Source organism: Pleurodeles waltl, chromosome 3_1 (genome assembly GCF_031143425.1).
Source record: "Pleurodeles waltl isolate 20211129_DDA chromosome 3_1, aPleWal1.hap1.20221129, whole genome shotgun sequence".
Taxonomy (NCBI): domain Eukaryota; kingdom Metazoa; phylum Chordata; class Amphibia; order Caudata; family Salamandridae; genus Pleurodeles; species Pleurodeles waltl.
In genome coordinates, this window is record NC_090440.1 from 888,068,221 (window position 1) to 888,084,530 (window position 16,310).

A 16,310-nucleotide genomic window follows, 5' to 3' on the forward strand; every position below is an offset into this window, starting at 1 on the left:
TAGGGGCAATCTCCTAAAAATGTAAATTTCTGTGGTGTGTTCTTTCACATTCTAATGTTATTTGCATGCCTCATAAAGTAGGACCTAATCTGCATGCTGGAGTTTAAACATGACCGTGATCCTGATAATACCATAATGGATCCCCCACCCAGAAATTGAAAACCACATGTGGTTGCAAAATCTTAAACAGAATATGTGTGCAAATCGATGTGCTAAATATACTTTGTATTGTGAAAAGTTGTGTATATTTCAAATAATATTTCACATACAACTGAGATCAAATGGATTCAAGTTGTAAGTCAACTTCACTGTGATCTAAGATTATTTCTACAATGACTTATTTTCAAACTGGTATTAGCATAATGCATTTGTGATATTTATGGCTTTCAGCATAAAAGATTCAATAGCTGTTATCTTGTTATTATTCCTGTGAAACAGGCATGGTGGAGATATTAAAAATATGAATCAATTAATTTGTAGACTAACTTTCCTGGGACCAATTTTAACTTTTAGAATTATTCCCCCTGTCCAGATAGGGCACATTTTAGTCAACATTTATAATATCATCAGTCCTCCTTTTAAATTTCTACTATTTTTACTTTACTACAGCCTTCTTTATTTGTACTTGCAGAGGGGTGTTATCCTATGAATACCTTTTGTGTGAACAGCAAACACAAATACCCTTAAAACTTCATCTTCTCATAGAACATGACTGAAGTAGGAACAAATGAGATGGTGGTAATACCCTGTCCCAAGGCATTTAACTGACATACTGTTTTGCATTACCAAATTATGTATTGGTAACACACTTTTCACCTAATGGTCAGTGTTACTTCCATGTTACACTCGCATCTAAATTGTTATTCATACACCTGTTCATTATGTTTAAGAGTGCAGCACAAATTAACAATGCTCATCTAAGCACAGTATAAAATTTGCCCAATTTGATGCAAGATTCAGTTTGTAGATGTTGTGTGGAATGCTGCAGGCTGCATATCAGTAGCTAAAGCAATCATTGCATCATTGTAATGATGGAGGGAATTAAATGTCATAGGACCAATTACATACTCCACAACCTTGGAGATATTTATTGTGGGTTAGGCCGTTTCCCAATCAAATCAATATATAAGGAGAAATAGTGGGTATTGAAATACTCAAAACTGGACCTTTCTCTTGAACAGTTCCAAGATACAAAATGCAACAAACTAAAGGCAGCTTGGACTTTAAAAATATTTTAGTCAACCAAAGCGAGATGTCTACCCTCAAAATGTACAATAACTGCAGGCATATTTGAGGGTCAGCATTATGACGCAGTTACAATACACTGAGAATAAAGTTAAGAGGTGTCTAATGGATTGTTAGGTTTAAGAAATGGTCATCATAGTTTACTTAGTAATAGAGGAGCATAAAATGCAAAATGTATGTATACTTAAATGGATGCTTTCCACAAATTAATGTAAGAGGAAGAACTGTAGAATCCTTTCATGCAATTTTATTAGAAATGAAATACATAGAAAAATATGATGGCGTTATAGCTGCCAATCTAGCTCTGCACAGGGATTTTTTTTCTTGTATGGTTTTGTCCTAAAATGTTGAAGTTATAGACCATTAACTGTGAACTTCACAATTGCAATAAAAAATGTGACATTTCAAGAATGACTCAGGCAGTAGGCTCCAGCCCACATAAATTCACATTGGCGTCTCCGAGGCATTCTAACAATATATTTTGAAAATGTGTAGGTATTCCAATATACATCTTATTGATACTTTCTTAAAACCTCTATACAAGATAGCAGAAATGTACACTACTAAACTGAGGGCGAATTGAGACATTATTTACGATAATTCTTCGCCCATTAGAAAAATAGGACCATCTTCTAACGACATATCTTTCAAAAACACTGTGTATAATCATATAGTTTTAACAATGCTACATACATAATTATACATGAGGATACATAACAGAGGAAAAGAGCAGTCATACAGAGTAATGTGGTGGAAATCAATTGGGTGATGAAATAGAAGATTTGCAAATTTTCTTCAGCCATAAACAACAGTCAGACTACTGTGTAAGTCTAGTTTTGTATCATTTGAGCATGGCAGGAAATTCATTGTAATGCTTTATTATCCCCTTAACATCCTCTAATGCGGTATTATTAAAACCAACATCAATACTTCATAACCAAACCTCGTACATGATCGTCATAAAGGTTATTGTTGCATTTGCGTTTAATTTATGATTTTTATTGAATGATTCCATATCATTTTGGTTTGTTGAGAACTAACTTCCCTTCCCTAAATGCCTTTGCATTCCTTTAAAATGGAACAAGGACAGAATTGGTATGGTCAGTTAAATCATAAGACAAAAATGTGGTATGGCTTGTTACCAATAACAGTTAGGAAACAATGTGATTTGCTAAACAGTAATTACATCTTTACAACTGGAAAGTCACTGTTTATAGTAACCATTCTGTTTTGTTTCTCCTTGCACTGGTTGTGCTTTCATTTTATGATTCACTGTACTGCGTAAAGGCCTTAAACAACATTTCTGAAAGCACTGAAGAATGCTTTATACCTGTGTAGTATGTTAAAAAGTATTGATGCCATTATATAATTTCATGTATAATTACAAAGTGCCACATCATGCACCAAGTATTACTTGAGATTTGCTCTCTAAAGTTTGGCAGTTACATCAACATTTCAGCACAAGTGGCCAATATAATGACACATTTAATCAATGAGTAGTATCAGCTCCTTCAACAGTATTTAGAGTCTTTTAAAATAATTGGCAATAATTTTTGCAGAGAATGTTGTTGACTATCATCTCTCTTAAGCGTTCATCATCCTCAATAAATCATCCTTTAGAAATAAGAAAATATATGCTGAAATAGGACTTACACATTAAATCTAGCTGTAATTCATTTGTGTAATTTTGAACCATCAGCCAGGAATTTAGTAACCAATTATTCCATGCTAAGCATTTTCTTGATGGGATTTCAACACAAACAGCCTGATTACAAATTTGGCGGTCTGAGGTTGGACCTCCAATACAGCAGCCTCCAGACCGCCATATTATGATGTTCCTGTGGGGCTGGTGGGACAGTCAGTGCGGTGGCAGTGGCTTCAGCTATATAAGAGAGGTGAGGTCAATGCCAGCTGCACTGACTGTGCTGATAGGACGGTTGGAATGCGCACTGTCTGCTGTGGCAGACAGTGCGCATTCAAACTGTGCTGACAGGAAGGTCTCTGCACTGCCCATGACCTGGACATGGGCAGTGCAGGGCCCCCCTGTGGCCCCGTGTTTGGGTTTCTGCTTGCCTTTTTATGGCCAGTGGAAAGTCAAGTCATGATTAGCATGGCAGTGCTGACATTGGCACCACCGTGCTTGAACAGGGCTTTCACTACTGCCAACATGTTGTGATCCACAATCCTGGTGGTGGCAGCTGGTCTTGTGGCAGTCCAACTGCCAGAATTCTAATATGGCGGTTGGACTGCCACCACGGGTACGCCGGTCTTCGGATGTCCGTACCTTTAATCAGGCCCAAGGACTGTTTCCACTAAGCAGATCTGTCTTACAAAACTATGATATGGCAAAGCCAAAATCCCAAATTAAATAAAAAGAAAACAATATCAGCGTTACTGCAAAGGAAAAGATTCTCAGATGTCAAGATGTTCAAATTTGGAGACATTGAGTTCCTGGAAGGAGACTGAACGTCCTGTATACGACAAATGCTTGGGGGAAATAAAACTCTTTGCAGATAAACAGTGTACAAAATTTTACCACAGGGCATTATAGCTTTCTTCAGTGCTTCAAAGTGACTCTGGTATAAATTTCAATCATAGAGAAAATGATGGTTCTTTATGTTCCTTGTCCGTCCGTAACCCAGATATCTTTCCATTTGGGGGGATGTTGTGTGCCACTTTCACAACTGCATGTCATATCTTCACCAGCTGTCTGATTCAGACATATTGTACCTTCCCTCTGTCATCACTTTGTCTCTGCCAGACTCCATATTGACAACAAGGAGTCAACACAGCATTTGAGGTAAAAGGTCATGGTGAGCTGCTCCAAAGAAATAGCAGCTTTGACAATCAAATTTAACCTTGGATTTGCAATAAATGTGCTGTGGATGACACTTCCAAATTGATGCACACATCTACAGTCAATTATGTAACACCTGTATAAACAAAACACTTTTCTTTTATTGCCATGCTCAAAGAAGACCAGCTGTGTTCTCCACGGTTTCCAATGAGGCCTGGATCAGCTTGAATCTCTTTTGCCTCTCTTTGTTCAAAATGTAAACATCATACTCCAGAAGAAGCATGTCTGGACATTAAGAGGCCCAAAGTACTTACGCCTTGGCTTGGAAAACAAAATAAAACAAAAGAAAAAAGAACAGAGTGTACTCCATGCTGAAGATGCTCATATTCGCACAATAAGTGTGTTGTATTAAAGGCCTTGTTCTTCAAATTGAACCAAACCAGGCTTCTCCTCTTCCCAGATGAATGTGCATCTTAAACACTGTCTTTGAGTCGCATTTTATGGAAATACGGGGTTTAATCCAGAATTACTACAAGTCATGTTATCCTTCCCAGGAAGCCTCCTGTCATTGAATGTGTGCATGTTAATGACTGCATCAGTCTTTACCATAACAGGAGGCTGTGGTTTGTGTTTGATTCGTCGCTGACAAGTCAAAGACAACCGGACTTCATCGGCCATGGTGCTGCAAAAGGAGCGCTATGGGGAGAAAAAGTTCAACAAAAGTTTAATAAACATTAAAATTCAGGGATTACTAGTAATTCATTTAACCATTTTCTAAATTAATACAGATGTGTTCTGTACATATACTTTATTTCAACTCCAAATGTGGGGTTTGCTTTTTGTACCAACATGCGTGTGTTTTCATCATTTACAGTCACACTTGTAAATAGGGAAGGAGGATCTTTATTAGATTTAAACTACCTTTTACAGTGGCCCTTCTACTGCACCAGGTCTCAGATTTATGAACTCTTGGTGTAGGGCAGTGCAGCGCAACAAGGCATCTTGCTGCGATGCTCTGCGTCACAAGGATAGTATAGGAATGCACTGTATCTATGTGAAACAGGGCATTTCTGTCCCTTCCAACCACACTGGTGTCTTTTAGGCTGCCTAGCGCCAACACTGGCACCCTTGCACCATGCGGCAATTGTGTCTGTGTTGTCGGCAGGATTGTTTTTGTGTAGAAAGGGGCACCTTCCCGCACAAAACAATCCCAGGAGACTTTTTTCTTCTTTCTATGTGTGTTGCAAAATGCAGCACACATAGAAGGAGACAATAACAAGAAAGAATTACAATATTTCTCCTTGTTGCGCCTCCACTGGGGACGCGTAAGGTTTTGCCACATCCCCATGTTTACTGGCTCTTGTAAATCTGGGGATGTGTAAACCCACCGCAAAGCGCATGTAATGCATCTCTGGTACAGAGTATGGCAATGCAGTGATTTGCCTTACTCCATAGCTATGAGGCCGTTCAAAGCCATGCAAAGTGGCTTTGCCTGGCCTCATAGATATAGTTGAGAAGTTTGCACCGTCTCTGCACCACTAAAAATGACACAAAGGTGGTGCAAGCCTTTCATAAATATGTCCCTAGGCTTTTGCTGGTCACAGTGCTTCTTACTTTATCAGTAAATTTGGCATGTCTTCAAATACAGTTGAGATTATCATACTCATATTTGCGTGCTCCTTTATTCTCCACTATGACAGCGTCCAGTCTTTGGTAACATTGCCCGGTGGGTAATTGTTGAATTAAGAGAGCTGTTATTTACCCTCTGATGTTGTCCTACAAAAACCTGATACATACAGGGAATTATGAGTACTACTGCTTTTTGTCTGTAAATAGTCAATGTGGGTTTCTCCTTGCATGAATTTCTCAGTCGAACCCAACTACTTCCTTTACATATCCTTGGTATGCTGATTTCCAATTTGTGTGTTCACATTCTGTTTCCTGGGTTTTATTTATCTTGTTTTTGTGCTTACCTAGATGGCATCCATTACCTTTGCCCATTATATTGTGGGAACACTTTCCCAACCATCTGCTAATCACTCTGCCTCTTTGAATACCCTGGAGGATTTTGGTAAACCAATGCCTGCCTTGCCACTTTGCTCTCCTTTTATGCTACCTACGCATTTTTGCTGCCTCTGCACTTGCACTCATCACCTAAGATGTCCTTCCACATTCAGCCACTAGCCTGCTATTGTGATTTATATCCTAACATAACTCTTCAGATCTGCATTGCTTACAATTACCACTTCAATGCCCTGCTTTGTTTCCTCTCCATGATGTGTTCACTTTTTAGAGCCAAAGCGAAACCCGAACCCCTTGCAGTTTGCCCTGCTCCCCCCATGAGCTTGGATATAGGAAATAGGGCCTCATTACGACCCTGGCGGTCATGGACCGCCAGGGTAGAGGCCGGAGGTAGCACCTCCAACAGGCTGGCGGTGCTACATCAGGTATTCCGACCGCGGGTGTGAAGCCGCGGTCGCCCAGCCGGGTCCGGCGGTTTCCCGCCGGATTTCCCCCGGCTGGGGGAATCCTCCATGGCGGCGCTGCATGCAGCGCCGCCATGGGGATTCCGACCCCCTTCCCGCCAGCCTGTTCCTGGCGGATTACACCGCCAGGAAGAGGCTGGCGGGAACGGATGTCGTGGGGCCCCTAACAGGGCCCCATTAAGATTTTCAGTGTCTGCTGGGCAGACACTGAAAATCGCGATGGGTGCAACTGCACCCGTCGCACCCCAGCAAATCCGCCGGCTCCATTCGGAGCCGGCTTCATCTTTGCTGGGGCTTTCCCGCTGGGCCGGCGGGCGATCTCTTGAAGATCGCCCGCCGGCCCAGCGGGAAAGTTAGAATGGTCCCCGCGGTCATTTGACCGCGGGCGGTGTTTGGGCGGTGCCCGCCGCCCGCCGGGGTCGGAATGACCCCCATAGTGCATTGTGAGCCAGACCAGTAGTAGTAGTAATTTATTGTTTTAGTCAATAAAAACCAAAACAGTATAAATATATCCATGCAGTAAAATACACAATGAAACAATCATAGTAACATAACAGACTACAATGAAATATAAAGTAAATTCATAGGTTGAGCAAAATTTGTTCGTAAGGACTCAAGTACGTGGCAATCATAAGGGGCCTCCTACTCCTAGTTTTAGGTATGCTTAGGGTCCTTGAATTAATAACAATACCAGCTACTGGTAGCCCCCACACCCTGCACAAGGCACTCACACCTGGAAGTGTCAGAGTGCATTCTCCCAAGTTTGTTCAGACACATTCATGACTGGAAGAGTAAGAACGGTAAAAATGTCATTACAAACGCTTTGAACAAAGTTCATAAAGTACGATTGAACTCAACGTCTCTGCGCTCGGGAAGTCTTTCGGATTGTGTAATTGACTAAAGGGCTTTGTGCGGACAACCCTGAAGTGAAACATATCCTAACATCTCAGCCACCTTGGGTGTATTTTGGCAGGATGCTTTGTGACTCAGACCAATCAAATCTATCTTCATGAGACCAGTATCTGGAACCACTGAAGAATGCAATATTATGGTAATGTCTTGAGCCTAGATACCTTCTAAGTCAGGTGTTTAACGAAACAAGCATATTGCATATAATAAGCAAGTGACATTACTAGTAAGGTGGCACAAAGCCAGCAGTTCTTCAAATATTTGCTTAGTGGTAACTTGTTAAATGGAGGTTTAGAATGGATGCTAAGTGGATTGTGAAAGTTTAACTACTTTGAGGATCATCATACAATTACAAAATGGTATTTCGCAAAACGGAACTCATTTAAGATGATAGCAAAGGATTTCATTATTTGTGCTTCACAGAAGACAGTAGCAAATAAAAATAATTTTTTCATACCATTCAGGGGATATCTATATCCTCTGTAGGAAAATGTAAAACTACATCTTCTCAAGCCAGCTGTGACTCCCTGGCACTTATATTCATGCAAAAGGAATGGGATATTCGAAGTTCGAAGTATATAAATCTGCCTACTTCAGCTTCTTACCCTCTCATTCTTTGACCCTTATCACCAATTAACCTAATGCAAACAGGAAAATATGCAGCAACCATAAAATCTGCTCCCCATCTGAATCATCTCATATGTGTTTTGCTAAGTAGATTAGTTCAGTCTAGCATCTTCTCTTTACAACAGTACCAGTTTTTCTCTGACTGGCGGCTCAGTCATTCCTGTACTTCATCTAAGGAGGCTACTGTTCGCATTCTTATTAAACGTCCTTATCTCAATCCAATTTTTGGCCAATATTGCTGTTGCCTAAGGGCCCCATATTGTCAATAAATCATGTCTGATTCATCTTTTGTCTTGACCCCATCACTGCACAGAATCCTTACTCCTAGCTGCTCTGAATGCCCTCCTGTTCGTGTCCTGCTGGATAGGCATAAGATCAGGGAAAGTGGACAGGCATACAGCTCAATGGTCGAAGTGGGTGGGATTGGAGGGGCATGACGTGCCCATATTTTAACAATTTATGAAACACGGTTCCCCTACTTTTTGTGAAGACAACCATCCCGGGACAGTTAATTGCAACAGTTTAAATGCCTCAGCTGAAGTGTTGTTAATTTGGTGAGTCTCCTGTGCGATGAAACCAAAGCCAGATAGACAGTAAAGAAGCTTTCCTGCCAGGGTGCCTGCTTGCCTGAAAGGCATGCAAATGTAAACTATGATTTATTCTGAAAATGTAAAGGATGCTTTGGAGACCATACTGGCTTTAATTGACCTAATCACTCAGAGCACTGGTTTGACAAAGATTTAGGGCCTGATTTATACTTTTTTAGTGCTGCATTTGCATCATTTTTCAACGCAAAAGCGGCGCAAACGTACAAAATTAAATTATATTTTGTAAATTTGTACTGATTTTGTGTCAAAAAATGACACAAATGTGGTGCTAAAAAAGTATAAATCAGGCCCTTATTCTTTTTGAGTTGTAGTGCAAAGAGTTAACAACTGGTTGTGAAGTGCCTGCTTTTAATTGTAAATGTTTTTATATATGGTGTTTACTACATCAGGAGATGTTGAAGGGACAGTAATGTAAAATAAATGGCACTACATACACTCTGGGTATTTCTAAAATCTATATTTTGAAGAACCATTTTATCTTAAACATTTTGCACATTCTATAGCAGTCTATCTAAAATTGTGTGTGACTCAAGCTTAAAATAATGGATTGCATATTCACAGTGCTTTCTGTCACAGACTGTGACCTCATAGAGCTAAACATACATGTCACTTTTCTCCACTGCCACAAGCAAAACTTAATTCTGTGGCTCTCTAGTTACATACAGACCTCTGCAGTACATTAACTAATAGCAGTTTCATAATGTACTATAGTGCATTTCTCAAGAAGTAATAACTTTTTAAAAATTATTTTTCATTTAAGCAGCATGTTATTGTATATGTAGCTACCGGACAGTGAAAGACCAAAAAAACTTACAGAATATTTTATTTTTTTAGCCACATCTTTGACCCGGCCCCAATGCTCACTGATTACGCCCCCACTGCATGCAGCATCACAGTTCCCATACTTTTTAAAATGCTCTTCGACCGCTGATACAGCTGGTTTTCTTCTGTCATGCTAGACCATTTCAAAAAGGTCTCTCTTTATCTATTTCTTGCCTCACTTTCAGTATTCTTTTTGGGGTTCCTCAAGTCTTGACGCTGTTTCCTGATTACTTCAATATCTACACTGTACCAATAGCTAAGCTTAGCTGTAGCCAGGGCCACTTGGTTAGTGCAATTATCGGGCTGCAGCACTTTCCTCATAATTAGAAATTTGCTGCATTTGCCACGTAATCAATCATCTACCACATAATCTGTAGATTTTAACAAAAAAATGATTTTTTTCTTGTTCAAACGGTTCAAAAATTACTAAAAATGCAGTGACATGTGGTGGAAGGCCCTTCGCAAAGCTGGACTGGTCACCGTTCTGTTGCTTATTGTTATATTTGGGCATTAAATTGGTACTAATGAAGTGTTACCAAGGCCAGGCAGGGTTACCAAGTTTTAAAATTACCAACTAATGTAGTACTACTATACCAAATGTGCTGCATTGTGCCACATAATTTGCCCTTTCTTACTGCATAATTTACTCCACCCTGCCACATGGCCCTCTTCTGCCACATAATTTCAGGGGCCCTAGCTATAGCCATGGTATACATACTTTAATGTATGCAGCCAGCACCCAGATATATTTCTGACTCTGGAATGGTGAACTGGATCGGGTCCATTATTACGTTTCTGAGTGAAAGAGGTCAGGGATTGCAAAGGGTCAATATTGGTAAAGCTGAGGTGCTGATAACTGCCAAGCAGGTCACCTTTGGTCCCTAACGATGGGCATTTATCCCATTTGATGCTAAACATTGCTTTCAGCCATGATATGTTTTAAAAATATTTTGATACGTCTTTGCTATGAGGCAACTGCATAACGTCACAACTGCCTCGAACAGGATAGAACGGCATCCACCAAATCTACCACTAAAATGCCCTTTATAGTGGTGCTGCAAAGTGTCCCATGACGTTTTTTAAAATCTTTTGAGAACACCGTTGTGGACGCTCTACATTTTTGTCAAAGTGTTTCTTGCCGGATCGGCCCAATTGGCTTCCTGCGGAGGCCAGGCCTTCCCTTTAAGTACTTTGCATTGATCCTATAGTTTGGTTACATTCATGCTATCGACTTTCTGAGTCATTGAGTCTTAAGATGCACTGCCACTCACTCCTTTATAGCTCAACAATGCTGACCATGTGCTTCGGCCCAGGCTTGTCAGACGTTTTTTTTAAGGCTTGGGCAAACTCTTAAAAGGGGAACTTCAGAATGATTATTTTGCTTTTGTCTAGTGCCATTGCATATGGTGACATCTAAATGTCTGACAATGTAAACTGCCTTAATCTTACTGAGAAGTCAAGTTTACTTCGAATTAAATATATATCACGAGATGTTGCTGAAGATCAGTGTGGCTGAAGAAAGCACAGGGCTTGGGACATAATACCTTTTGATAAACCTTTTTTGTGCCTTGATTCTGCCACTCGAGACACCGCAGCCATTGCCTTCTGGCACTTAAACTCATGTTGTAGAACCCTATGCTTTCAGAAATTAGTTTTTATTGATTTCATCTAGGAAGACATTTAAAGCTTAGATTTTCTCTGAGTATCTAAAAAGTTGGGCTAATGTTCTGGCATACAATAGCCTGTGATATGTGTTGCACCGTGACAAGAGACTAGTTTATTTTTTCAAAACTATTTTTATTGATTTTTGCAGATAGGAAAATGCAGTGTGGCATTATTACATTTATTGATTATAGATGCACAATAGCTTTATTGCTGTATCATTGGCAGTTCGGTTGGGTAGCATTGGCAGAACAGTGATCAATAAACATGAACAGCTCCGTGGGAGGAGGGGGAAGCCGAGAAGTTAGTTTGGTTGGAGATGCTCCATGCGATATCAGTGTTAGTCGGACAGTGTCCACGGGTGCAGGGAAGGGGGAGCGAAGCTTGGTGGAAACTATCGGGTACGTTTCAACAGGTGCATATTTTGTCAAGGTGGGAGATCATAGTTGGGAATAATTCGTTTGTGAGTGCGTTGTAAGGTGTCCAGAGGTCTGCAATGGGCACTCAATGAAGTCCCAATTGTTCTTCTCGTCGTATAGTTGTGGTGGTCACCTGAGTACCAGGGATCAGTGTGCAAGGACAACAATGATGACTGTGTCAAGGAATTCCAGTGCTGAATGACAGCGTTGTGAGCAAATTGGAGGGCAAGGCCTCAGTACCAGGTGATAGGTTTGGCCGTGTCCAGTCTGGGGTATCACCCTAGGAGGATGATTCCTGGGGAGTATTTGAGTTGTCGATCTATAAGCTGTGCAAGTGCAGCGAGCACCCCCGACCAGAAGGGCCTCAACTTTGCATGTGGGTTAGGTACGCTGGTGCCATCTGACACAGAGGACACTTTGGAGAGGTAGTTGTAAACATTTCCTGCAGTTTAATAGGAGTGAGGTGTATGCTTTATGGAGTATGCAGGTTTGGATGAATTTGAAGCATGTGTTCAGGGGAACCTTTGAGGAGAATTGCATTATTAGCTGCCACTTCTTGTCATTAAGTGTAGCTCGAGCTCCCAACTCTGCCCTAGGATCAGCAAGGAGACTTTGGTGGGTGCTCGGATACCTTTGCGTAGCCAGGTCACAAGATGTCTCCCTTGATCGATAGTGTGGAGGGTCTAAAGCACAGCGTGAGTAGGCAGCTCTTCATGCTGAGTTTGCCATGTCTCTAGGACCAACCTGCGATTTCTGCCATAGTTGAGGAACTTTCCCATGGGAAACTCGAGTCAGGTGCTCAGGGTAGAAAAGTCCATCAAGATTCCATCCTCAAAGAGTTCTCCTACAGTGGGCAGTCCAGCAGCCTCCGGTCACAAAGGGTCGCGTGGGGAAAGCACTTAGGGTCGAGTCAGAAGTCCTAGCAGTAATAGTGCTGGACCATAAGTGGGTACAGTTTTGGTATATTATAGGGCATTTCAGCGACAGATGGATGCCACATCCAGTATCGAGCTAAGGTGGTGCATCCTATGATGTGGGGGATAGAGTTGAATGTAGAGCTCCGTCCGTCCTTTGGCTGGTCTGCTTTGAGACTCGCCTCAGTCAGGTGATGCCCTGCGAGCAGGTAGTTGGGCCATTGCAGTTGTGGCCCATAATAGTAAGCACGGAAGTCTGGTGTACTGAGGTCACCAAGGTCAGGTGGTAGGAGAAGTTTAGATAGGGTGATGCAGTGATGACCTGCGCTCCTTATTAAATCAAGTAGTATGGTATTGAGATTCCGAAACATCATCACAGGGACCAGTACTGGCAGATATGTAAAGTGGCATAATATACGTGGGAGGACCACCATCTTTGAGAGGGCTATATGTCCCATCGTTGTGAGTGGAAAACTGTACCAAAAGGCCACCTAAGGTTTCACGGCAGATATCATGGCACTGATGTTACCATCTAGGAGATCCACCAGAATGTGAAAGATTTTGATCCTGAGATAAATGAACGTGGGGCCCTTTAAAGACGATCTGGGCAAAACATGAGGTAAAAGGGGAGGGCGTCTTGGTGTTTCTGGAAAATAAAGTTTTAGTCAGGTCGACTCTGAGGCCCGAATGCACGGAAGGAGCCTAATATAGCCATAGAAGGAGCGCAGAAACAATAGCATATCAAAATGTATTGAGGGATGTAATGTGTGTAGAATCTCCCAGTGGTATTACTCAGTGCCCTACAACCCCCATTGTCTGACGTTTGACTGCCAAAAGTTTCACCGTCAGGGCAAACAGAAGAGGGGAGAGCAGGCATCCCTGGCTGGTGCCCGAGCAATGTTCTACAGTTCACATGTGTGTTGGCATGTTTTCGGAACGTAATATTTGTATCCACTGTAACATTCACAGGTAGAGGCCGTATTGTTTCAATACCACATGCATATAATCCCAACTAGGTGTATCAAATGCTTGTTCCAGACTAATGGAGATACAGGGTGACTCAGGGCATCCTTGTGAGGTCCCTCTCCATGATGTGGTATAAATGCTGTACATTAACCCGCTCGCTTCTAGGCCTTTTCCTCCTCGGTGTTAAACCTTTTTTTGGCTATGTCAGAAGTCCTAGCAGTAATAGTGCTGAACCATAAGTGGGTGCAGTTTTGGTATATTATAGGGCATTGCAGCGACAGATGGATGCCACATCCAGTAGTGAACTAAGGTGGTCTGCCCTCTGATGTGGGGGATAGGGCTGAATGTAGAGCTCCGTCCTTTAGCTGGTCTGCTTTGAGACTCGCCTCAGTCAGGTGATGCCTTGCGAGCAGGTAGGTGGGCCATTTCAGTTGTGGCCCATAATAGTAAGCACAAAAGTTTGGTGTATTGAGGTCACCAAGGTCAGGTGGTAGGAGAAGTTTAGATAGGGTGATGCAGTGATGACCTGTGCTCCTTATTAAATCAAGTAGTATGGTATTGAGATTCCGAAACATCATCACAGGGACCAATACTGGCAGATATGCAAAGTGGCATAATATACGTGGGAGGACAAACATCTTTGAGAGGGCTATATGCCCCATTGTTTTGAGTGGAAAAGTGTTCCAAAAGACCACCTGGGGTTTCATGGCACATATCATGGCACTGATGTTGTCATCTAGGAGATCCACCAGAATGTGAAAGATTTTGATTCTGAGATAAATGAACGTGGGCCCATTAAACACGGTCTGGGCCAAACATGAGGTAAAAGGAGAGGGCGTCTTGGTGTACCTTGAAAATAAAGTTTTAGTCAGGTCGACTCTGAGGCCCAAAGACATGGAAGGAGCCTAATATAGCCATAGAAGGAGTGCAGAAACAATAGCATATCAAAATGTACTGAGGGATATAGTGTGTGTAGTATCTCCCAGTGGTATTCCTCAGTGCCCTACAAACCCCATTGTCTGACGTTTGACTGCCAAAGGTTTCACTGTCAGGGCAAACAGAAGAGGGGAGCGCAGGCATCCCTGTCTGGTGCCCCGAGCAATGTTCTACAGTTCACATGTGTGTTGGCATGTTTTTACCCTGGTGGTGAGACAGGAATGTAATATTTGTATCCACTGTAACATTCACAGGCAGAGGCCTATTGTTTCAATACCACATGCATATAATCCCTACTAGGTGTATCAAATGCTTGTTCCAGACTAATGAAGATACAGGCTGACTCAGGGCATCCTTGTGAGGTCCTTCTCCATGATGTGGTATAAATGCTGTACATTAACCCGTTCGCTTCTAGGCCTTTTCCCCGGTGCTAAGATATTTTTGGGCTATTTAGGGTATGTTGGACTTTTTTGCTTATGCAGGGTCATTCGCATTCTTTTTGCCTCCTGCCTCCTATTTGTTCTGACCTGTTGCTGTTGGCTTTTGAACTCTGAGCACTTTACCACTGCTAACCAGTGCTAAAGTGCATATGCTCTCTGTGTAAATTGTATGTGATTGGTATATCCATGATTGGCATATTTGATTTACTAGTAAGTCCCTAGTAAAGTGCACTAGAGGTGCCAGGGCCTGTAAATCAAATGCTACTAGTGGGCCTGCAGCACTGGTTGTGCCACCCACATAAGTAGCTCTGTAATCATGTCTCAGATCTGCCACTGCAGTGTCTGTGTGTGCAGTTTTAACTGTACTTTCGACTTGGCAAGTGTACCCACTTGCCAGGCCTAAACCTTCCCTTTTCTTACATGTAAGTCACCCCTAAGGTAGGCCCTAGGTATCCCCAAGGGTAGGGTGCAGTGTATGGTTAAGGTAGGACATATAGTAATGTGTTTTATATGTCCTGACAGTGAAATGTTGCTAAATTCGTTTTTCACTGTTGCAAGGCCTGTCCCTCTCATTGGTTAACATGGGGGCTACCTTTAAATATGATTAAAGTGTATATTCCCTTTGGGAGCGGATGAACATGTGGAGTTTGGGGTCTCTGAGCTCACAATTTAAAAATACATTTTTTAGTAAAGTTGATTTTAAGAGTGTGAGTTTTAAAATGCCACTTTTAGAAAGTGAGCATTTTCTTGCTTATGCCATTTCTGCCTGTTTGTGGATTCCCTGTTTGGGTCAGTTTGACAGCTGGGCTGGTTGTACCTCACACTAGACAGTGACACAAAAGGAGCTGGGGTGTAGTCTGTATTTCCTGATGAGCCATCTGTGCTAGGAGGGAGGGGAGGAGTGGTCACTTACACCTGAAAGGGCTGTGCCTGTCCTCACACAATGCCGTCTCCGACCCCTTGGTGAGTGTCTGGGGCCTGGCCTGGCAAAGGCAGATTTCACATTCAAAAGAGACTTTACTTTGAAGTAGGCCTACTTCAAAGGAGAAACTGGGTATAAGAAGGGCACCCAAAACCACAGACTTTAGATCACTTCTGGACAGCAAGAGGAACCTCTGCCTGGAGAAGAGCTGAAGAGCTGAGGAGAAGTGCTGCCCTGCCTGTGACTGTACTTTGTGGAGCTATCCTGCAGTTGCTGCTTCTGCCAGAGTAAGAGGGCAAAGACTGGACTTTGTGTGCCTTCCATCTTGTGAAGAAATCTCCAAGGGCTTGATTTAGTGCTTGCCTCCTGTTGTTTGAAGTCTCTGGGACAGCAAAGACTTCTCTCTGCCAGCACCTGCAGTCTCTGGAGAGACCCCTGCTCCAACAAGTGGGGCCCTATCTAGCCCCTGGGCCCTTGAAAGGAAAGATGGTGGAAATCGACTTCGGACGACTTCGGACCAACGCCGCTGCTGAATCCGGTGACGCCGCCTGCAACCA

At 42.3% G+C, this 16,310-nt stretch overlaps 1 protein-coding gene across 1 annotated transcript in view; it reads right to left on the reverse strand.

Moving 5' to 3' along the window:
- Nucleotides 1-1,067: 1,067 nt before the first annotated feature.
- The window catches only part of GRIK3 (glutamate ionotropic receptor kainate type subunit 3), a 1,024,044-nt gene continuing 1,008,801 nt past the window's right edge, over nucleotides 1,068-16,310 (reverse strand). Inside the window, exon 16 of the mRNA XM_069223872.1 lies at nucleotides 1,068-4,738. Coding sequence (XP_069079973.1) covers nucleotides 4,541-4,738 — 198 coding nt within the window. The 3' untranslated portion in view covers nucleotides 1,068-4,540. The remainder of the gene's footprint in view (nucleotides 4,739-16,310) is intronic.